The 23,664-nt window shown below is 40.4% G+C and overlaps 2 protein-coding genes across 9 annotated transcripts in view; both read left to right on the forward strand.

The window, feature by feature from the left end:
* Window positions 1-7,857: 7,857 nt before the first annotated feature.
* Window positions 7,858-15,146, forward strand: LOC139647275 (eosinophil peroxidase-like). 2 transcript variants are annotated; one of them, XM_071523146.1, is made up of 15 exons: window positions 7,858-7,947; window positions 8,310-8,378; window positions 8,693-8,783; window positions 10,306-10,490; window positions 10,574-10,706; window positions 11,071-11,200; window positions 11,510-11,716; window positions 11,810-12,170; window positions 12,431-12,591; window positions 12,723-12,981; window positions 13,094-13,264; window positions 13,426-13,663; window positions 13,751-13,950; window positions 14,043-14,109; window positions 14,264-14,404. In XM_071523146.1, the coding sequence occupies exons 2-14, from the start codon at window positions 8,312-8,314 to the stop codon at window positions 14,069-14,071; spliced, it is 2,232 nt and encodes a 743-aa protein (XP_071379247.1). In that variant the 5' UTR covers window positions 7,858-7,947; window positions 8,310-8,311; the 3' UTR covers window positions 14,072-14,109; window positions 14,264-14,404. The 2 variants fall into 2 exon arrangements, with proteins under 2 accessions (XP_071379247.1, XP_071379246.1); XM_071523145.1 differs by having other exon boundaries at window positions 7,859-7,947; window positions 14,056-14,109; window positions 14,264-15,146.
* Window positions 15,147-20,656: 5,510 nt separating this feature from the next.
* The window catches only part of ebf2 (EBF transcription factor 2), a 28,127-nt gene continuing 25,119 nt past the window's right edge, over window positions 20,657-23,664 (forward strand). For all 7 annotated transcript variants that reach the window (XM_071523137.1, XM_071523139.1, XM_071523142.1 and 4 more), the window contains exons 1-2: window positions 20,657-20,790; window positions 23,009-23,165. In XM_071523137.1, coding sequence (XP_071379238.1) covers window positions 20,657-20,790; window positions 23,009-23,165 — 291 coding nt within the window. The remainder of the gene's footprint in view (window positions 20,791-23,008; window positions 23,166-23,664) is intronic.

The following is a 23,664-nucleotide window of genomic DNA, read 5'->3' on the forward strand; positions in this document are numbered from 1 at the left end:
GATATTCACAACAAACATTTCCTTAATAGAATTTAATAGAACAAATGCTTTATATAATAGAGTTCGACTTCAATGTACAGCCATTCACATTTTAGGAATTAGGCTGACACACTTATCCAGAGCATCTTACATTGAGTGCAATAGTAGAATAATCGTATTGCCAATATTAAAAGCTATCAATAGAGTACATAATAATAATAATAATAATAGAGTACATGTATGTATACATTATCTTCCTTCGATGTATACATTATCCTTGTGTACCTAGAATGATAATGTGGGATAGAGATGTGCTAAGTAAAGAAATAAGAAGCTGGGAGAAAATTTAGCTGCTGTTGTTTTCTTTTTTTTTTTCTTCTTTTTTTTTTTAAATAAACAAGACCAGAGCGTTCTCAAATACAAAACAATGTGATTTACAGTGGAGATGAAGGTAGTGGCGAGGGAGACGTGAAGTCCTGCCAAATGTAGCAGCAGAATAGGCTATATAAACAGTCACATATCCACACAAAGCAGTCACACAGACAGTGGTGTCAAATTGCCATTTGTCTGTCTGCTATGTTACTTCTTATCCAAACCACAACATGTTTCAAGTTACAGTCAGCACACTAGCTGTTTATCTGAGAGAGATAATATGCACCAGCTAAAACCAGTGTCTGTGATTCACACAAAATCTCAGTCATTTAAGACGCTGTGACTAACAACAGCAGATCAAGTCTGATCTGATAGTGCCATCAGTTTCTTTACAAACAACTCTCTGTATTGGACAAAAATGGGAGTCCAGAAATAGGTCTATAATTAGATCAGACTTTTTTGTGAAATATGATGGGACGGAGCCCATGGGTCAATAAACTGTTTAAAATAGGGAGAATATTACACAAATGGTTACCAGCTCTTTTAAGAGCAGTGTATAGTTATATCAAGGGGACATGTTGAATATTTCATATAAGACAATCTCCTAAAGTGTTTGTGTTGATATTTGCTCAAATCATCCTCAATTGGTGGATGAGACTGAAATGATCAGATTGATGAAATGTAATCCAGCATGGTTGAAAACAGCCTTAAATTAAAGTGGGCAATTTATACTTTAATCTTAAAATTATTGTGTTCAAAATGATGATTACAGAACCGAATATCAATGTGACTGAGTAGTGTGTTACAGTACTCCCAGCAGAGTGATGCTCTCCTATTATTTATTTATATTTAAGGATTAGGGTTTTTATTGTTTAGACTGATTGCAAGGTTCCAATAAATGACAGAAAGTTTGGCAAAGGTCAATTTCCATCTGTTCACATAATGATTCACAATCTAAATTAAGAAATGAAACTATGTCTAAATGAAAGAGTGTATGATCTGGCCTTTACAAAACTGAAAATGAAGTGATTCCAGCCTCCCAGTTTTGCTGAAACTTTATTGGTCAACATCAACATCAACTTCAACTTCAAGGGCGGCCAGAGGTGGCTCTTATGAACAGCGAGGTTAGTGAAGTTAGACACATCGGGGTTGGCCGGGCACCCAGTGTCCCAACTGTCAGGAGGCTCAGAATTTCCTGCTCACCACCTGCATAGTAGGGTTTTTCATAACAGGGTTTTTCCATTTGAGGGATGATGATCAACTGACATACAAGTTCTTGTGTTTCTTTGTTGTGTATTTGTGAGTTTGAATTGTTCATTTTAGGATAAGTTTAAAATATATGATTGTCCTGTGGTTGTTCAGCTTGTAAGGTAGAAGAAAAGTGCAGGCAGCACATGGGTAATTAGGTCACACATTCTCTGTATGCTGATAATTACAGCCTTCAGAAACCACGGTAGTAGGAAATTCTATTGTCTTCTCTGTGTTGTCAGTTTCCGTAATGTAAGTGGTTGTGTTTTTCCCGCAATGGCTTTGGTATTTTACCAAACTCCACCTAAGTTATTTGACCTAACTCCACCTGACTCATTTGACCTAACTCTCCCTCTGCGTTGATGCCCTGCTACTAATAGGCCATTTAAAATGTTTAATTTTAAATGTAAATTGTTTTCTTGGTCAGTAGTTTAATAAATATATAAAAGCAAAATATATATAAACTAGTACATAAGGGTTCATTTAAATGTTGAATTTTAAATGGCTATTTTTAAAATAACGTCCGACCATGCACCAAACATTGTTTCCGTAAACTTTTGCTATAGATATAGTTAACTACCATTTGACAAACTGCTTTTAAAACAGCAACTATATCATTTATAGAAACTTTTTCCCACGGCGCAGCCAAGGGCATCTCGAGGCAAATTCAGGTCATACAGTCAGTCAGTCAGTCAGTTAGTCAGTCATGTAACACTTATTGAGATGTTGCTGTGTGACATGGCCTCTCTGACTAAGAGATGGCCTCTCGCCTATGGGCTAAATGCCACATTCAGTCCCATACGATGATAATGCCATATTGAATCCCAGTTTACAGTCAGTTTACAGACATCCACATCTTCTTCTGTCCTGCAAACCTTAATGGTAGGTAACGTTATTACCTGTGGTATGTGACGTTGGTGGAATAGGTAATTTAACTAATAAATGTGGAATAGAATAGGTAATTTAACCGATAAACGTATCGAGCTAGCCGAGCATTGCTCCCACACACACCAAGCCGCACCAGATCAGACAGACAGAGAGCAAGAAAAGTATACATATACATAAATGTCTGTTTTGCTACTCTCTATTGCTGATTGATAGCCTACAATGCAATAGTGGTTCAACCTATACCGATCATGAAAGCTTTTACATTTCCTGTTGTAAACACCCAGTGTCAGGTACATCTTTTGCAGGAAAAATCCTCTGTGGGTTTGTTTGGAAATTAGTGTTATTGGTCACAAATACCCAAAGGACAATTTTCCTGCTGTACATACGAGGTGGTGCTACAATGAGCTTGTCGTCCATTTTGGAAAGAAATTTACAGACACCTGGAGTCTTGCTTGAAGCTCATTGGCATTTGCTTTCCTGCATCAGGTAAATTTCTCACTGAAGTTACGAAATTTCAAATTCAAAACACCTTGCCTCAATTGGTGTTGCCTTGAGCTACGCTTCCTAATCCTGTCCTGTTCCCCTGTCCTGCAAGGTAAAAGGAACTTTCCACCAATCCTTGATTTTGTTATCATGGTTTGTTGGAACATTTACTAAATTATTAAGAAAATTTGTCAAGAAATGTTTCTGATAGTTTTAGGCCATGATCACATAGGACTCTTTTTTCTCCTGCACAATTCATCTGCCAATTTAACGTGCCTGAATTCTCAACGCAATCTTGCGACAGTTTGTTCTGTGCAGTGTATCTTGACAGAAGATAACTCAAGATGGAGGAGCGGCTCGTACACAATTCAAAATCTTGTTTGGGCTAGCAAGCTAGTGCTAGCTAACTAGAGCTAAAGCAGGCTAGCTGGCTACCTACCAAGCTATCAGCAGTAACTGTAGCTTGCTCTAAGCTTGGAGTGCCCAGGTGAGCACCACAAAACACACCGCATTCAAAACACGACGCACATAGTTTAGAGGAGACACATGACTACCATGACCAAACCACTAAAAATAACAGAAAAAAGGTGCAAGTGTGTTCAGAAAGTCGTCCTATGTCAAAACGGCTTGATACCGGTTTAGGAGCACAGGCGTGATTAGGCCCTGGCTATTCATAGTATTCTGTTACATCACCACAGTTTGGGTTGTCCACAGAGCCGCCTGTTGGCTCATAATCGGCGACACATGGGTGACCTGTCGATCACTGGATAGGCCACCTGTCAAACACAACCTGAAACAAACCCATGATATATCTGTTATATCCTGTCCACAATTATTTTGAAAATCGGCATAAGGACACACAAGGAAGTAAAATTAGCTAATGAGGCCATAACCTCTTGTGGAAAAAATGTGACATTATATTTTTAGTGAGAAGTTGGTTTGTGGTCCCATTGACTTGCATAGAGTTGGGCCGGATTTAGAGTCTTTTTGGAGCCAGCCCATAGCGGACATTAGAAGAGCTGATGCTGTCGCCACTTCTGTATTGGCTTCAAAATTCACCTGTGGCTTTGGCCTGATGTTTGCCTACATGTTTGCCTAATGTAACTATAATGTAATTATGCCCATGACAGATGTGTTATGGCAAGGCAAGATAATTTTATTTTGTTCACAAAGGTAATTCGAACTGCTTTACACAAGGTAAATAAGACATTAGATAAGAAATACTGAATAAGATAAATAAAAAAAAGATCATAAATAAAGAATTAAAATGCATACAAAGAATAAAGGTGAAGTTGCATAGGCAGTGCAAAACAAAAAAGTTTAGCCAAGTATTAAAAGTGGTTAAAGTTGGGGCACTTCTGAGATCTTCTGGAAGTTTGTGTGTAGCATAATAACATGGTGCTGCCTCACCATGCTTAGCTGTAATTCTTGGAATAGTCAGCAGACCGGTTCCAGATGACCTAGGGGGTCTGGAGGGGTCATATGGTAAGAGGAAGTCAAAGATGTTTTTTCGTCGTTAACCATTGAGTGATTTGCAGAGGACCAACAGTATTTGAAAATCAGTTCTTCGACAAACTGGAAGCCGGTGCAGAGACCTGAGAACTGGTGTAATGTGTTCAGCTTTCTTAGTTTTAGTCAGACTCTAGCAGCAGCGTTCTGAATAAGCTGTAGCTGTCTGAGAGCTTGGGTAGACCTGATCGATTTTTATGCTTTTCTCCTGATTTTTTTTTAGGTAATGTAGTCTCTCACATTGCACAAGATGGATGTAGTTAACATGTAAAAAATAAAAAAGTAAAATTCCACTTAAGGGAGGATGCCTCCAAATGCCTTTTATAAGGGTTATGTCACTGCCTGTAGATTAAGCTCCTAATAAATCAATCCTGTCACACCGCTGTTTAGAAATACTGTGACATTGTAAGGGTGAATATTTGTATTGTGTTTATTTATGTTAATTCACCATGTAGACAGAGGGACAGAATTTATAATCTGTAGCTTGTCATGCAATCAAGCAACAAAACTGGACGGGCCACATGCCTGAACAAATAGTCAAAAGTCAGCTCTACCTCTTGTTTCTGATTTAGTGCTATTTTTGGCAAGGAGGAAGCATGTAAATACAATATGAGAAGCCCAAACAGGCTAAGACTTATTAATGTATCTAGATAAAATTAGAAATTAATTATTTTTTCCCAATGAGTAATTTAGTATTATTTGTTCAATCGACAGAGGTGGGAAATAGATGAGTACTTTGACTCACGTACTGTACTTAAGTACAATTTTTATATTTTTGTTGTTTTTTCTCTAGTTCAAAGGAAATATCATACGTTCTACTCATTCACATCTCCATCTCCAGTCATCTATTACTTTTAAGAAAAAGGTTTGGCATACAAAAAATGTGATTAGTGAATGAAAATGACTCTGAGTGACTGACTCTTAAAACAAAAGCAATGAGAGTTAACATAAATGGGCCACCAACAACTTAAGCTTAATACATAGAGTTATAACAAGTGTAAAGCATTGAAGATGTAAGTATTTGGAACAAATGTCCACAGCCATTGCATGTGAAGTGTAACTATGTTGGCAACAAAGGAGTGTGCAACAGGCTTCTGTGTTTTTAATGTCCTTGGAGGAAGTATGTTTTGTTTTTTTTACTTCTCACGCAAACCACAGGGGTTGAAAGCATTGTCTTGCCAGTCAAAAAAATCTGGAAAATCCTTCCAAACCAGGAAGTTCTTGGCATCATACATTTTCTTTGTTAATTACATTGTTAGTAAATGTTTGTTTGCCCTCATTTAAAAAATCTGCTACAATTGAATTGAATTGTAGGTATTGTTTTTAATCATTTTCATATATTTATTGTTTTATTTGTATAATAATAAATAATTATAATAATACACAATATTCATATAGAACTTTGCAAAAACTAGATTAAGGACAATTACAATGTTTTGCATAGGTTAAGGAACAGTTATAAGAAAGTATGTAAGAAAAGCAATTAGTATGATACAGTATTATTTAAAAAGTGAAGATCAAGTGGGAGCATATAGACGGTGAAAGGGATGGGTCTGTCGCAACCAAAATGTCACTGTCTGTGTGGGAGGAGGAAAGCCATTTAAGGCCTGTGCCAACCGCCCCTTCCCCCATTCAACCCCAAACATGACTAAATTATATAGAGAGTGTGTGTCTGTGTGTGCGCACCTGGGTGGGGCATTGCTGTACTGAACAATCTGCCTTATTTTCATAATTTGATGCTGACAGGCATATCTACAATATCTAAAATGCCAGACTCTTTTCAGAACATAATTTGAGTGCAGTTGAACTACTTTTTCAAAGTAATGTTAGTGTGACACACTGTTTTTGTTGTTGGTTTGTTTTTTACGGTAGTAACAATGTAGTTGAGCTTCCTCATTTCATTTGCCTCCAATACTGGAGGCAAATTAATTTTTACATCACAAGACCCCCCAAAAAACTGGGTGTTGAGTGAACACTACTGTGCCATAGCCAACCTTGACATATTTTCTCTGTGTGGATGGTGCTTCATTACTAAACCAAGCTGGGTGAAAGTCCTTACAAGAGCCACGACCCAGCTTATGATACACAATGAGGTTTGTTTTATCCTTGTCTCTTTCTGTCACCATCCATAATAGAGTGTCTAGTTTTTGCAGGTAGTCTGGTCCAGTTGCAGCAGAACCTGGAGCCACAGGTCCTGCAGTAGTACAGGTAGCTGCCTGTCCTGCCCATGAACGGAGGGTCACACTGGCTCATCACATTGTAGTACCCAGGCACCTGTCCTCCATGTGTGGGCTCTCAGTAACACCATCCTTCCATTCCTTTGAGTCTTTAAACCCGCATGTCATGTCTGCATCACACACCAGAACTTAAACCAGAATAGTTGACCAGCAGCTCCATTTTTAATGTTGATGCCCTAACAAGCTCTCATAAATCAGGACGTCTTTTCAAAGAGATGAGACATAGCCAACCATAATAATAATTAGGCTTGTGTAATCACCACACCTTGCATGGGCACTGTCCATGAGCCGGCAGGGTGCATTCCTTTACTTATGCTTTGCCAGACAGTAGAGTTATCAAGCCAAAGCAGTCTAAGCATTCAAGAGATACATTACATAAAACAGCTCATTTCTAAAGGTGCATACAGTAAATCCTAGAGGGCATACAGTGTATTCCTGCATATTAATTAGACTACACCACTGGTTTTCAAGATGGTAAAATAAAATGGAGTGGTTCACAATATCAAAAGCTGTTCTTAAGGCCAACAGGATTTAAATTAAACATCATCAGCATGTATAGCCAGAAGAATGTAATTTCAAACATAAAGAAAGCAGAATCCACAACCTTATTAGAATTTCTAAAATAAATAAAAATTCAGAGAAAGCAGTTAATTTTAGGCCACTTTCTCTAAGAGTTTGGATAAAAATGACAGTTTGTAGATGTCTGTCAAGAGCCTCTTTAAATAATGTTAAGGGACAACATCTAAAATTGTCTATTTAAAATTGGCTCCACTGACTAAAAGGTAGAGGAATTCATCTTTGATAAAATATATATGGGAGGGATTAGTTCAAAACAGCTCAGTGGATCAGAGATCTCACACACAGCAGAAAATGCAGTGGGAGAAATCTGGAGCCATTTAAGAAAGACAACATTTTATCAACATTTTGTTGAAATGCGAGGCTGCGTGTGGGTGTTTCCAGTTACATAACATGTTCATGACTTTTGTTACCTGCTCAACAGGGATGCTCCAGATGTAGGAGGAGGAACTAGGAAGAAGGAAATACATTCATTGTCTCATTAGTCTGAGTAGCAGAGATGTTTTCCTTGTGGCGTCACAGCAGGGAGTCTCCTACCCTTGTCAGCATGCTATATATTGACCAGTAATTTCAGAGCATTGTAGGGTTCACTCAGCTTTGGCTGCCTCTGAAGAACAGAACAGATTTGACCCTGGACATCACCAGGACATCGCAGGTACAGTAGACATGGGCTCTAGCTGCTTCAATGTTTCTTGTCTAACTTTCAACCTTCCATGTAGTTTTTTATTTGTTTCTAGCTCAAGATGAGTGTATTTTTATTTCTGTGTCATTGTAGGCTACTTTTTATTTATTTTCAGAATTATTTGCTTATCTTGAAAAAGTACAACAAACTAAACGTGTTCAACACAATTCACTTACAATTAGGCAACTAGAATTTCTTATATATGTTTTAATTTTTTTACCTGTTGGGAAGAAAATTCTGAAATTATATTATTATATTGGTTTCATGTGTCAAGGCAAGTTATTTGACGTGGCCAGTGTGTGTGTGTGACAGGACACAATGTTTGTGTTTTTCAGAGATGAACCGTTTTCTGTGCCTGCTATCTGTTGGCCTGTACCTGTGCTTGCAGAGCCAGGTGAATGCTGGTGAGTCCTAGCTGTATCATATTATTTTTTAATTGCTAGGAATAATTTTAGAGGCACTATTTATTAATCTTAAATAAAATAGAAGTTGTTTTTTTCTTTCTTTTTAAAAAAATTTGGATTAGGATTAAATGGATCAGATCACAGAGATGCTTATGAGTTTATATTTTAAACAAAATAACAATGCAAATCTCACTAATGTATTGACCAAACACCACAGTATTACAATTGAACCACAAAATATGTGGTTGCAATATAACGGGATTGCTTAGCAGCAGAGAACAGATTGACTGAAATACTTTTTGTTTTGCCTTCAGAACTGAGCTTGACCAGGAGGAGTTTCATTGAAAATGCTGTCAATGAAGCCAAGGCTAAAGTGGACATCGACTACGATTACTCCAGGGCAGAGTGAGTGTACAAACCTGCTGAACTGGTGAAAGAGATTAGAATGTATGGTAGCACTTGGGTAGTCCAATGTTGATGTTCAACTAACTATCCGGTGACAAAAAGTATAAAAACAAAGTCTCACTTGCCTATTTGGTGCATTGCCACAGACTATGTAACCCTAACCCTGGCTTTAGCATAACCTGAAACCCAACCCTAACCTCACCCTATTTATAACATTAAACCCAACCCTAAGATTAACCCTAGCCCAGACACTGAATATCTATCTATATATATCTATATCTATTTATAGACTAGTTTCACACAACTATCAGTATCACTTGGATCTCAGTAGACTTTTTACTGACACTTTATAGTCACTTGATAGGAAGTTGAGTATCAACAAGGGACTATCCAATAGTACAGCTATTCCCAAAGTGGGGTAGGCGTACCCCCAGGGGTACTTGCAGTTACGTCAGGGGTATGCCAAAAAAAATCTGTAGTACCCTCTCTGTGTCAAAAATAAACCCACACTTAAAAAACCCCCCACTTCAGTCACTAAGTCAGTCACAGTCAGTCGCATTCTGCGAAGACTCGCCCCTACTCTGCCTCATTGGCTCTGTCCCTTTTACTGGCCGGGTGTGGCTACATGTTTGACAAATGAAGGCCGTTCTCAATTAGAAGCTGGTTGCCATTGACGCTGCAAAGCACTCAAACGTCAGTCACATTTGCTGATCGCCATGGCGGCACAGAGAAAAAGTAGGGTACGACTTGAAATTCAAGCTGTCAGTTGCTTAACAAAACTCAGGAGAAGCAGCAGCAAGACATTTCTCCGTTCTTTTTTCGGCTTTCATCCTTTCTAAGGTAGGCTACCGGTATTTTGATACGGGGCTCTCTCTCTCTCTTTCTCTCTCTCTTTCTCTCTCTCTCTCTCTCTCTCTGCTCTCTGTGCTTTAGAACGTAACCGCTGTGAAACAATCTGAAAATAACGTTTTATTTCTCTGATTCACTGGCTTTCTCGCTACCACCGCTCCCTCTCTTCATTCACTTTCTAGCTCGCTCGACCACCGCTTCTCTCTCTCTCTCTCTCGCTGTCAGAGCGAGATCAAATTAATGATTAGTAATTGATATGTTATTCCATAGCCTAATTTTGATACAAGTAATATTCATACTGGTTTAAATAAACAATTTGATAGTATTTCCCATCTTTGCTGAGCAAGAGTTTTGTGTGAAAGGAATTAAAGGTCTGTCCCATATAGAGTCTGTCCCAAATATAGGCCGGTTGAGTTCAGTGTTTGAAGCAAGGGGTACAGGACTTTAAAACGTTTGGGAACCACTGCAATAGTGTGACTGAATGTTCTGAACTCACAACCTGCATGCTAAGAACGCATATCTGCAACTGTCTACTGCAGATATGCATTCTTTGCATGCAGGTTGTCTTCCAATCTTGAAAACCATTCCAACAATTCACCACTATCATGCCAGTGGCCTGTCACGGATCAAAAGCAGTGACATCTCATGTCTTTGTTCTCTTTACTCAACCCAGGAGCATTTCCCGTGTGCAGAAGCGTTCAGCCACGCCTTCAGACATCCTACGGCTGATGAAGCAACCTGCAGGGCAAACCCGCCTAGCAGTGCGTGCTGCTGACTACATGGAGAATGCCATTAAACTGATCAAGAAGAGGTCTCTCGGCACTCACCACATTCAAAAGCGCTCCATCAATGCCACAGGTATGGCCTTCGGTTATTTCCATTTATCCACACTGGCATTTACATTTCAGATCAGTTGTTGATTCTTTGCCTCTGTTAATCAGATCTGATCTCTGAGGAGGATCTGAGGGTCATTGCTGATCTGACAGGCTGCTCTGCTAGAGATCGCCCCCCTTCATGCAAAACAACTCCCAATCTAAACACGTTTCGCACTGCAACCAGCGTCTGCAACAACAGGTGAGGCAGCTGGAAAACAGCGATTTTAGCATGTACGAACCAGGAAAAAAAACGCTAGTGATAAGCATCTCCACAGATAGTTGAGTCCTTAAGTTCCTTGCTTCTGGAGCCACATGTGTGCCTCCACTGGCCTAGAATCAAATCACCTTTCCCTCCTGTGTCTAACCTACTCTGTGTCCTTCTCTACTTTCCCACTGCTTAAATAAAGATACTAAAAATGGGGGTGGACTGCCCATTTTCCTTTTGAAAAATATTGATAGTCTAATCTCTATCACTGTCATCAAAGCTCAGTACTGTCAACCTTTAGTATCATGGAAAGATTGTCAAGAGAGAATATCATTAATGTTGTGTTTCTCTTCCATAGGAAAGACACTCGCCTAGGGTCCTCCAACACACCCTTCGCCCGCTGGCTACCTGCCGAGTACCAGGATCGCATCTCTCTGCCCAAAGGCTGGGACCGTAACAGGAAAATCAACAAGCATATTCTTCCCCTGGTACTTTACATCAAAATATCATCTTTATTGGCTGCTCCATTGCAAAAAAAACTAGTAGAATTGAGAGTACAGGAAAGATAAGAAACCTGAGAGGCTTACATGAAGACTTCCTCTAAAAAGATAATGGAAAAAATTTAGATACACAGATAAATAAAACCAAAAAGAAACATTTAGTCAGAACATCTGCAGTAATTCTCCATGTATTTTCTCCATATTGAAGGGAACAAAGCAGTGTTTTGGTGGCTAGATAATGGTAGTTGTATATATCACTCTCACCAAGGTGCTCACTGTCTGCATGCCTCTCCCTAGGTAAGGGAAGTGTCCAACCGTATTCTGAGCACCGCCAATGCTGATGTAGAGAGTGACTCACTCTATACCCACCTGGTGACTATCTTTGGTCAGTGGACTGACCATGACTTGACCTTCACCCCTCACTCTCCCGTCATCCGGTCATTCAACAATGGCATCGACTGTGACGACAGCTGTGAACGCTCAGAGCCCTGTTTCCCCGTCACGGTCTGTATCATAGCATCGCACAAGTAAATACATAAATACACGCAACGCTCACCCACACACACTGACTGACTATTGCTTGTCATCTCAATACAGATTCCCACGAAAGATCCCCGCTTTGGCAGAAACTCAGAGGAGTGCATCCCCTTCTTCCGCTCATCAGCAGCTTGCGGCTCTGGCAACACTGGCCACATCTTCGGCGCAAGCACTGTGCGTCAGCAGATGAACTCCATCACAGCTTTCATTGATGTAGGCCAGGTTTACAACTCGGAGGAGGCTAAAGCTCGCAACCTCCGCGACCTCACCAATGACAAGGGCCTGTTGAGGGTCAACACCGAGTACAATGACAGCGGCCGAGAGCTCCTGCCCTTCGCCACTATGGGTGCCAACATGTGTGCCAGCCGAGCCAGCATTACCAATGATACCAATGCCAAGGAGGTGCCCTGTTTTCTGGCTGGTGAGTGGAAGCAAACTAGCTGATGTAAAATCACTGAAAACATATTAGGCTAATTGTAAACATCATGTGGTGCTGACAACATATTTTTTATTTTTATTTTATTCAACCTTTACTTAACTAACTTAGTCTCAGTGAGATCAGATATCTTTTCCAACACATTCGATGACACACTGTGATTGTCATGGTTACCACAACTTACTCTAACCACAACCACTCTGAACCACAAGTATTAAATGCGGCCTCCTGTTGCTGTCTCGCAGGTGATGAGCGTGTCAACGAGAACATTGCGCTGACCTCCATTCACACACTGTTGATGCGTGAGCACAACCGTCTGGCACGCGCCCTGGCCAAACTCAATCCCCACTGGAATGGAGAAAGACTGTACCAGGAGGCGCGAAAGATCATGGGTGGATATTTCCAGGTTAGAGACGGCATGAACGGCACACATAACAGAGAGCTCACATTCATGGTTGAAGTGATGAAGTGGCATGTCCACAAATGCAAGACTTGGTGCAGTTGACTCAACTGTCACTCATTCCTTTCCTCTTTCAGGTCATCACTTACAGAGACTACCTGCTCCACATTGTAGGCCCAGACTTCATTGCCAAGCAGTTGTCCACCTACCCAGGCTATGATGAGGATGTGGACCCCAGCATCTCCAATGTGTTCGCCACAGCTGCCTACCGATTCGCTCACCTGATGGTTCAGCCTTTCATTTTCCGTCTCAATGAGGAGTACAAGGAACACCCCGACTTCCCCAGCACACTGCTGCACAGAGCCTTCTTTGCACCATGGAGGATCATCTTTGAAGGTATGGCCAAGATCTTTACAATTTTTTCATTCAACTTACTGGAGGATTAATTCAGTTGACCTGAATTATATTTAAAAAAATAAATAAATAAAACATTTTTTGTGCGCCTCAGGTGGTTTGGACCCAGTCATAAGGGGGCTGGTGGGTCGCAAGGCCAAGCTGAACACACAGGACCACATGATGCATGATGAGCTGAGGGAAAGGCTGTTTGAATTCTCCTCTCACCTGGCCTTGGATCTCGGTGCTCTCAACATGCAGAGAGGCAGAGACCATGGACTCCCTGGTATGCCCCTGTTTTAGTCTTTCTATTCGTCTATCTATTAGTCTATATTCGGTCTATCTATTAGTTAGCCTGCGTATCTGAGGATACCACACTTTACAGATTTCAAAGTTATACAATATCTTCACAAGTGCAATAATTTCACACTATGTTCTCTTGTGTAGGCTACAACAAATGGCGTAAGTTCTGTGGGCTGTCACAACCCCGAAATCTGAAACAGCTGACTAAGGTGATGAACAACTCTGACCTGGCCAAGAACCTGCTGGATCTCTATGGCACACCTGACAACATTGATGTGTGGCTGGCAGGAGTGGCTGAGCCCTTTGTCCCCGGAGGCCGTGTGGGGCCCTTGTTTGCCTGCCTTATTGCCACTCAGTTCCAGAAGATCCGCCAGGGAGACAGGTAAGCAGAGAGGAGGCCTGCCTGAAATTACATCATTGACAGACATGTATTACAGATGTACAAATGTTAATAAACTGTCCAATTCAGACTCTGGTGGGAGAACTATGGAGTCTTCACTGACGACCAGAGGGAGTCGATAAGGGGGACATCCCTTGCACGTATAATTTGTGACAACACTGGTATCACTGAAGTTCCCAAAAAACCCTTCCTGTACCGCCCCCGAGGGTCTGGTTACACCAAGTGTGATGACATCCCTGCCTTTGACCTCAAACCATGGATTGAAAGTGGTGAGTGGATGTCCTTAGCCCTAAAAACCTAACTGACCTATTTTGCTGAAGGCAATCAATGCCAATATTTTTGAGATGCTGATTTTACCTAGTCACTTTCTCTAGGAAAGGGATACACTAATGGAGCAGACGGGCCACGTGGACCCCAAGGACCACAGGGTAAAACTTGTTCTCTCTTTACTATTCCCTACAAATATAGGAATGCATATATTAATAGATATGGTAATACTACTAATACTGAAAGTAATATTTAAAAATCTCACAATGGGAAATGTAAGTTGGTGTAATTATAAATAATCATGTCTTTTTTCAGGACCCAGAGGGCCACGTGGCCTGCCCGGCCCCGCAGGACCTCCTGGCACCGGCCCATCAGTTGCTTTCGCTGTGCGACTGGGCAATAACTTCCCCAAGGCAGGCGAGGCCATCCGCTTCCGTGAGGTCATCTACAATGGACAGAACAGCTATGACATCAAGACGGGTCTGTTCACCTGTGAAGAGCCAGGCCTCTATGAGTTTACATTTCACTGTACTATCTACCAGAACGCTGGCAGTTTAGACCTGCGGCGTAACGGAGAGGTGGTGCTGCACTCCTACACCACCCACCAGAAGGGCTACATCACAGCCACTGGGGGCACCTATCTCCAGCTCAACAAGGGTGACACAGTCTCACTGGTGGCTAACCATGGTGGCAACGGCTTGACCAAAGACAGTTACATGTCTGGGCATCTAATTTTCACTACAGGTGACAATTCTTGATACTGCTTCTGACCCATGTGTCATACTCACATCTTTGACACAAATCCACAAAAAATGATATTTGAATATTTGATTTTGACAGTTTGCTAGCTTTGTTGTATCAAATGAAGTAATGTTTCTAATGCACTGATATTGGCACTGGTTATAGAAGAGAAGGGGCAAAGCTTATTTTGCCTTTTCTTTCTTCTATTAACCATTGCAAACTGAGGTGATAGTAATCAGTAGCTATCACCTGATGAATGAAGTCCCTTATTGATCTGTGAATGTTTGTGTCCTCTTGACTCCTTTACCTTTTCTTTTAAACACTTTTATAGCCTTTGACAGGAAAATGAGTGTAAACTATGTTAATTTCCAAATAAGATAAATTTTAAGATGTATATTTCAAAGAATTTGTTGACTTGTGTAACATTAATTAATAAATTGAGTGTTGTGCATATCAACCTTTGAGTCACTTGACTTTTTTATAATGATGTAGCTTGTTTCAATTTGAATAATTATGACAAATGTTTGATAATCAATAACAATAATCAGAAACCTTCTATGATGGTACAGAACAATACTTGAGAAGATAATAAAATGTTGTCCTCTTTGGCTGGAATAATAGTCTTTCCCAGTAAACCACAGACCAGCAGATGGCACTGGCATACAATTTTTTTTAGGACAGGACAGCAGGCAAGACCTGCAGTGCTGTAATACTGCATTCAGGACTTAGTGCTGGTACTCATGAATGGCCTCGTTAATTCTACATGTAGACTATTGCTATCATACACAATATCCTGAATATCTAATGTGTAAATGTAATCAATTTCATGCATGCACCCTTTGACATTGTGATGATTTCAGTAAAAGCAAAGCAAACTATCAAATTAAGTCGATAAGCTGATACTTACAGTGTATCCCTAAAGGAAGCTCAGCATTGCTGGCAGAAAACACATCATTAGCAAATTGTATAAAGAGGCTCGAAAGGCATCTCAAGAAGCATCTATCTCAGCTCTCGGTTCTGTATCAGTTAGTTGGCCTGCTCCTTCTCCTCTATGGGAGTGGGAGGCAGGACCTGTCACCTCAGCAGTGATGTGGTAAATAAAAAGGCTTGCAAACCATGACATCCAGTCGGTGATCATCATAAACAACCACAAATGTACACAAAAATCAATTATGTTTTCAGAAAAGCATTAGTTTGTGCTATCCTCATATAACCTATACAGCAGTTTGATACAATTTACGATCTATGCTCATAATTTCCGTCATAAAGATGTATGTTAGCCTGAAAAGGCGTGTAAACTCTGTTCAGCAAATAAAACGGTGAGAACCGAGTTTAGGTGGATTCACCCTCCACTACATCCCTTCTGCTCAGCCAGGATGCCAGATGAGTTATTGTGTGGGGATGAATTAATACTCAGCTCTCAAACTGCTTGGCTCTCAGGAGTGAGGCCTCCTCTCAAACTTGGAGAAGTGACAAAGCATTTTCCAGTTGGGCAAATGTCCTCCTCACCCTCCCAGTTAATGAGGAGTTCTAGCAGAGTTGTTGAGATGCAAAATATGGACTCTAGCTCCAGTGTTTCAGGGGAAGGAGACTCAACTGCTGAGCTCACTGATGAGTATCATCATTTCATCATCATCATCATCATCATCATCATCATCATCATCATCATCATCATCTTATTGAAGCCAAAGCTATAAGCTGTACTATAACTACAGACATCTGCACTCACAGAATGCTAAATGTAGCCTATACAGGCTTTTAAAAAGGCTGAACGGTCTTAATTTCTTCAGAAGATCCAATAGTTGCATTTTTAATTGAAAGTGAAGTTTTGCACCTGCTGAACTATTTTCAAACTAAATATTTTTCAATAAAACTGATATCAATAAAATGGACGAAAAGCACTATAGTGAGTTATCGTTACCAGATGCTGTGATTTTTTTTTCTCCGTCGGTATAGGCCTATAGGATTTTCTGTGTATTTTTTTTTTACTTAGTCTAGCTGCATGATATATATGTTTTTCTGTAATAGCCTAAAAAATAGGCTATACTGTTATTCTTCGAATGTAGCCTATTAGCCTATAGGATTACCCGATTTCTGTTTCTGTAAGGAAATGCTTTTGTCCGAACCCTCAAAACCTCAACAGGCCATCTAAAGAGTCAACAAATGTTTGGAAAAAGTTTATCTGTTGATGGTTTGATAATAAGAAATAAGACTAAAGGCGGGTCCTCCGCTTTAATTGCGGATGCCGATACTCCCCAGGGGATCTCTGCATCCTTACTTAAATAAGTAAACAAATAAATGAGCGCAATATATGGCGATCGATAGGAGACGTGGTGGGTCGCATTAGCTCTGTTGTTTTCTTCACAGTGGAGAGAGGGGACGGGAACCAGCTGCTGCGTCTCCCGGCTCCCCCCCACGCGCCCCTCATGACCTCCGCGGACCGACTGCCATCCACACAGAGTGGCGCTGCCTCTCCCATGGGAGCAGGGGAATGCTGGAGAGGACGAGTGGCACACGATACCCTATTGTTTGGTTTAGCAGTCACTGATTCCCCGCCCCACCCCACCCCACCCCAAAATACACGGGCTGACCGTCTCAGCGGGTTAAATTGATTAGAAAGACGTTTGTGGTTTGACTAATCCCCCATTTTCGCCCCGGCTCTCCGCTTCACCAATTTACAAAAGCCACACATTTATATAGCTAGTCTTGCGGGGCATGATAATCACGGCAGAGCCTACACGCACCTGTGGGGTTGAAGTGAAGAGACAAGTTGTTTGCTGTTTGTTATAAACTGTTGAATAAACGGCGAGAAGTGAGTGATATTATTGGACTACAACTTGCTCCGTTTCCCCTCTTTAAAATAGCTAAGTGGTGTAACTTTCGATTTTGGAATAGCCGGAACTTTCTTTAAAAGAATTAAGATTTTTTGATTTTTAAAATGTTATGTAGGCTATTAAACGGAGTAATAAATGGATAAAGTTTTCATTCAACAAGCAATAGCCCAGTAGGCCTATAAAAGATTGTCAGAGACCGCTACATGCTGAAAAATAAGGGTTTCAAAAGAGGTTACTAACTTGGGTGGTGTTGTGCTTAAAACTTTTTGGTCCGGAAAACCTCTTAAGCAAAATAGAGCTCAAATAGGTCTTCTGATAGCCTAAATAAGTTTTAAGCTCTCCTAAAAAAAATCAAAAACAGAAAGATTGGTTAAGAAAAGGAAAACTGCTTATTTGACCACTATTCAACTTTTGTTTTCAATGATCCAAAATTATTCTGATGTGTGTGATGATGTAGTCAGAAGGCCATGTTGTTTAATTAGTTCAAAGGAGGATCTCATTTAGCCTGTTGTTATTTTTGCATCTGCAAAACGCTAAAAAGTAGATCAAATCTGCCAAAACCTATTCAGAACACGTATTGAAGTTGTGGTTGTAAGGATTCGTTGCACTTTTATTCAAAATATGTCAGTGGGCATAATGAATCATTGCAATGTGAAGCTAAAATGAGTTTCTAACAATTTCCTTACAAATTAGCTTTTAAACTGCAGACTGTAAACATGCACTCAACTTAGAAGTTTTATTCTTTCGTGCACTTAAGGTTCTGGGTTGAACACTGGAGCCGATTAGCAAGGCACTGAAAACAAGCCTGCGCGTGCATTGCCTTCATCTCACATATGGTGCTACTCCTACACGGGACAGTCAGGACCAATAAATCCACAAGCAGCACTTTTTAAGAGTGCATCTCCCTGATTTCTCCTGAAACTCGGGCACGGATGTTTTGCGGGGAGTAAAGGAATTTTATCCCAGTAAGGTGTGAGTCATCATGCTTCTTCCAGCATGTAGAGATTTTTCATGGTTTGGGGTTGAGCTGTCAATCAGAGTAAGGGGAAGTGTGTGAGGAACACGGCGACAGGGCGGAGACTCAGCGGCAGGATTCCCCAGGACTGTTCTCATAATTGGGGGAACATCTGACTTTGTCCCGCGCTGGCAGATGGTGGGCTGAGGCGGGATCCAAGGGGGGAGATTTACATTCATTGTCCAGGCGCTCAAACTCCACACAGAGACAATAGCCTCGGTAAGGGGCAAGGAACCATGGTTGAAAAAAAAAACAAAAAAACTTTCCTTTTCAACGCCAGACGAACGGGAACGGAAATTAATTTTAAAAGTCTGCAAGAAATGCATGGCGCACATTTTCGTTTTGTAGGCCATGACAAAATCATCAACACATGAAGAACAATACTTAAAAATCACAAAAAGTAGGTTCAGCCTAGAAAATATAACATTTACACTCTTAACAAAAAGGCGTGTGGCTAAATAGTCCGCTTGTACCATAGTAAAACCCTTTTTGGTGCTATAAAGAACCCTTCTATAACGCTCAAACGGTTATGCATAGGCCTAGAACCTTTCTGGTGTGATAATTAACCTTTTTTAGAATGCATGAACTGTTCCAAATCAGCAGCAAAATGAACCTTTTTAGAACAATTGTGTATCCTTTATTCTGGTTTATTTTAGTATTTAATTGAAGAAGAACCCTTCTTTTTCTGTGTGTCAGACTTGTTTCAAAGTGATGCGAGTTTGCATTTGATCACAATGACAGTCTCGCCTATTGATTGTGAACTGATTTTGGGCACTGTCAGGCTGCGGCCCCAAAGCCAATCAGAGCGCAGCCCTGTCCTGCTGGTGGAGATTGATGGACCAACCAGACGACCATTGTTGAGCCTGACACTGATGCGCTGCCTCCTCAGCGGAATCACTGCATTCAAAGAGAGCAGACGGCCGAGCTGCTGAATACGCGCCTGCCGAGAGCGCACTTGTGTTAAATGATGACTTGAATGAATAGAGCAAACTGGATTTGCAGTAGACAACTCACTAGGCTAGTAGGCTGTTAGCGGAAAACATCAGGGCAGAATTTGACTAAACCAAAATTTAGGCTATGCAAATAGACAAAAAAAAAACTCTATATAGGCCTAGAAAAAAGTAGAATAGGGAACCGTTTCTATTGCTATGGACAATAAAAGATTTAATTGATGTTTTGAATGATATGAGCGGCCGATAAATGTAGATATCGATTTATTTTCTGAATTATATTCCTTATAGCCTAGAGATTGCTGTAGCCCCCCCCCCCCCTCTTCCGCGCGCCCACGCACACACGCACACAAGCACGACATACAAAGAGGACGTTTCAATTCACTTGCACCACAATGTAGGCTATTTATTTCTTCATGAAGATGTTTATCGTCTGCTTATCAATAAGAACTGTAATTGCAAATGTGTTGATTTTCCGATACTAGCCTAATATCACCACCGGCCAAACTTTATCTGAGAAAAGTTGGAAGAGCTCAGAGAGTCAGTGGTTGGATGCTAAACCTGGCAAAAGTCCAAACAACGGATGCACTTTACACCAATGAGAGCATCCATTTCAACAATCGGTCCCCCATATGGCACTAAGGCCCCTCCTCCATACTCTATCCCGGCAGAGGGTCTCATTCATGCTTCAAGACAGCGGTTCACTGCGAGCTTCCTGGCCCTTAGATCAACTGTTTGATCCGATTTGGCCATTTGATCTGGGACTGCATTCTGCACACACCTACCCCGGGCTATATTTTGTGACCGACTCGCTCTAGATTGTCTTAGGAGTTGTGTCCACCGAACAGGTGATCATCTGCGCTCGAGCTGACGCTGGAGATTGCGCTTGGACAATGCTTGCAATCAGTGGGGGAATATATCTGTTATCTTCGTTTCAGCCTTCAAAGAAAGTCTGAAAGGATTTCTAGAGAGAAGCCATCTAGGATACCTTAAAGCACTGGTTATTTGTATCTGACAGCTCTCTGAAAGCTCAGTTATCTTGCAGCGCTCTTGAGGAGCGCAGCGCCTTGAGGCGGACCTTCCGTTGTTTGCCAAAGTGCTTTAGCTCTTCTACTCATTTTTTCTTAAGTTCAAAAAAGTGCACCCAGCCGGTTAAGATAGGGCTTAAATGTTCGGGATCCAGGAGCATCTGATACGAGAAGTGAGCGGATTAAAAGAGAGAAGTCTCGGAGAGGAGATGGATCCGGTCCGGTCGTGGGTGCGTAATGTCGGAGTTGTGGATGCCAACGTAGCGGCGCAAAGGTACAGTGCAATCCCATCATCTCCTAATTGACATTACCTTCTCACTACTGGCGAGCAGACATTATTTCCCATAATACGCTTGTCAACAGGCAATCGGGTTTTAGTTTCCATGTTCAGTAGTATAGCATACAGTATGGTTTATCCTGATTGAACATACAACGAAAGAATAGTCTTTAGTCCTTACAGATGTACAGAAAAGTGCCGCAAATAAGGCTACTTGTTGCAAAAGATGACTGGAGTCACCTTTAGAGACCCCAAACTCATCTAACCTCATCAAATGTGATGAAAGAACAACAGGTCAAAACAGTCAGGTATAGAAGTTGACATTTGTTTAACTGATCAAAAAAGAAAAGAAAAGGTCTGGCTGTGTTCACTTTAGGGGAAAGGGTAGCACTGTCAACAATGGCACAAAAAGGAAAACAAACAGAACTATTAGACCTCGACATAAAGTCATGCCACAAGGAGCATCTGCTCAGAAAAATAATGTTAATAGGCCAACATACAAGTTGTGTCACGATTGAATTTGACATAGGCCTAAGCTTTTACAAAATCTTCATGACCTAACCTAAAATACAGTTTCTTTTGGAAGGGTGATTCATATAGCCTACATAAATGTAGACATTTTTCAATAGTTTGGTGGTAGTTTAAAGACATTTCTAAATACCTAAAATTCTTCACTCAGAATCACAGTTCTTCCAAACACTTCAGCATGTAGCCTATCCACATTTTTTCGTCGAATTTAAGAATGAATTTTAAATTTTACAGTCATTCCTCTGCTTGCGCCAGTCTGTTTCCCACATTCCTCTTGATGCTCCCTCATCCTCTCCATCTCATTCTTAGCCAATTTCTTTACCGAAACACAGATCCAAATATCCATGTACCTTATCATACCCAGAATTTACAGAATATTGTGGGCCTAGTTTAATAAAGCGCCTTAATGTCTTCAATTTAAGAAAAAACATTTCTTTAAAAGGCAACGTGTACTGTAATAAATAGCCTAGATAACGGTAGATATGTATAATTTAATGCAATTGATGGTACCAAAGACTAATGCAACAGTGATAAGACTGCTTAATATTGAGATATATTTTAACGAACGTACCGTTCGTACACCATTAAAAAAATGTTGATTGATTTTTTGAAATAACTTTTTAAGGCTTTTTTCCCCCTCGGCTTTATTTATTCTTGGCAGAGGCCAAGATTTACGGCTGTCAGGCAAAATCCATAATCTGCTCAGTTTAGAGTTTTCTGAAAATAAATAGCTTGACCTATCCACATTTTATAAAATACCGAATTAAACTAAATTAATACAAATAGGTTATGTGTGTCCATAGGTTAAAAAGATGTATTGCAACTATTTTTGATAATCGACCCGGGATCCAGCATTGCTTTTGATGGGATTGTGAGGCCTCATTTTTTTATTAATTTAAATTATGGAACAATAACTTTTCTAAATATTATTATATATTATATAGGCTAAGATGCTACGCCAACAGCCCTACTCAAGAATCCCAATTTGCAGTCTAAATCATCCAAAGTTTTTTTTTTTTTTTTTTTTTTTTAATACAGTTTAGGGTCTGTTATAGTAAGAAAAAAATTGTTTTGTGAATATGCAAAATGTTTTACAAATTAGGCCTATCAATATAGTTGTGGTAAACTGTGTGAAGAGCTGAAGTATGAATAAACAGTATAGGCCTTCACACTTGGAGCAAATCAAACTTTGAACCACATGTCAAATGGCTAACCCTAAAAATATAATTTTCAATAAAACTATAATTTTTGTGATTTCTTTATCTATTCTATTAAAAACTATATTAACACTCATAAATGCATATAGAAAAATCCTCACCTACAGGCTACAATAACCTCCTTTAAAACCTCAGTAAAGTAAATATACTGAATTGTAATGCATTCACCTAGATTAATTAGGTGTATTTTTCATATTTCATGATTTATCTGCAGGCCTGGCAATGGGCCTGCTGTTTTTAATTTTTTTTTTTTTTAACAAGTTTCATTCATTATAACTTCACCAGTTAGACTGAACATGTTGAGAAATGAATGTTATCCTAAGAAGGAATGCTCAAGAGGTTAATCAAGTTATGAAGTAAATATGATTACAAATTTCCCATATATTTAGCAACATATATGCTTTGACTGTCTCTGATGCCATTAAGGTTAGAAGATGTGTGCTGATTGTCTCCTCCTGTTGTTTCCTCAGTGGAGTGGCTCTGTCAAGAGCTCATTTTGAGAAGCAGCCGCCCTCCAATCTCCGCAAGTCCAACTTCTTCCACTTTGTCCTGGCACTCTATGACAGACACGGCCAACCTGTAGAAGTGGAGAGGACTGCGTTTGTGGACTTTGTTGAGCACGATAAGGTGTGTGTCTGAATATGTGCCTGTCTGTATGTTTACTTGAGGTGTCACCTAATCACCATATACTCTCAATGCATATGCTATAAGTGGAATTCCTTCAGTCTACCAACATAGACCTATAACAATACAGAAGAAGGTGTATCTGAAAAACTGTGAGTGTACAATCAGTGGAATATATTAGCAATATATTACTGCATAGCCTTATCCTGTAACCAGGTGCTCAACTTGATCTTACCCATTCCCAATAAAGCCAAGCATATCGAACAGCTGACGGCTACATGTTTACACAAGCTGTACCCTCAATGAGCTGATGATGTGGGATTGAAAAAGAATATCTAATGACTAATTAGCAGCTTGCCTCATTAGGAGGACATCACTACTTTTTAAAATGCAAATTATGCTTGCTCCTGTTAAGTTATACAGTGAACTAATCATCAAAGTCTCTTTCCTTCACGCCCCCCCCCCCCTCCCAATCCCCCCACACACCCCCTACTCCCCATAC

This window comes from Centroberyx affinis, unplaced genomic scaffold (assembly GCF_046629955.1).
Source record: "Centroberyx affinis isolate AG114_WGS23_722 - 3 ecotype Tasmania unplaced genomic scaffold, CSIRO-AGI_Caff_v1 ptg001070l_1, whole genome shotgun sequence".
Classification (NCBI taxonomy): Eukaryota; Metazoa; Chordata; class Actinopteri; order Beryciformes; family Berycidae; genus Centroberyx; species Centroberyx affinis.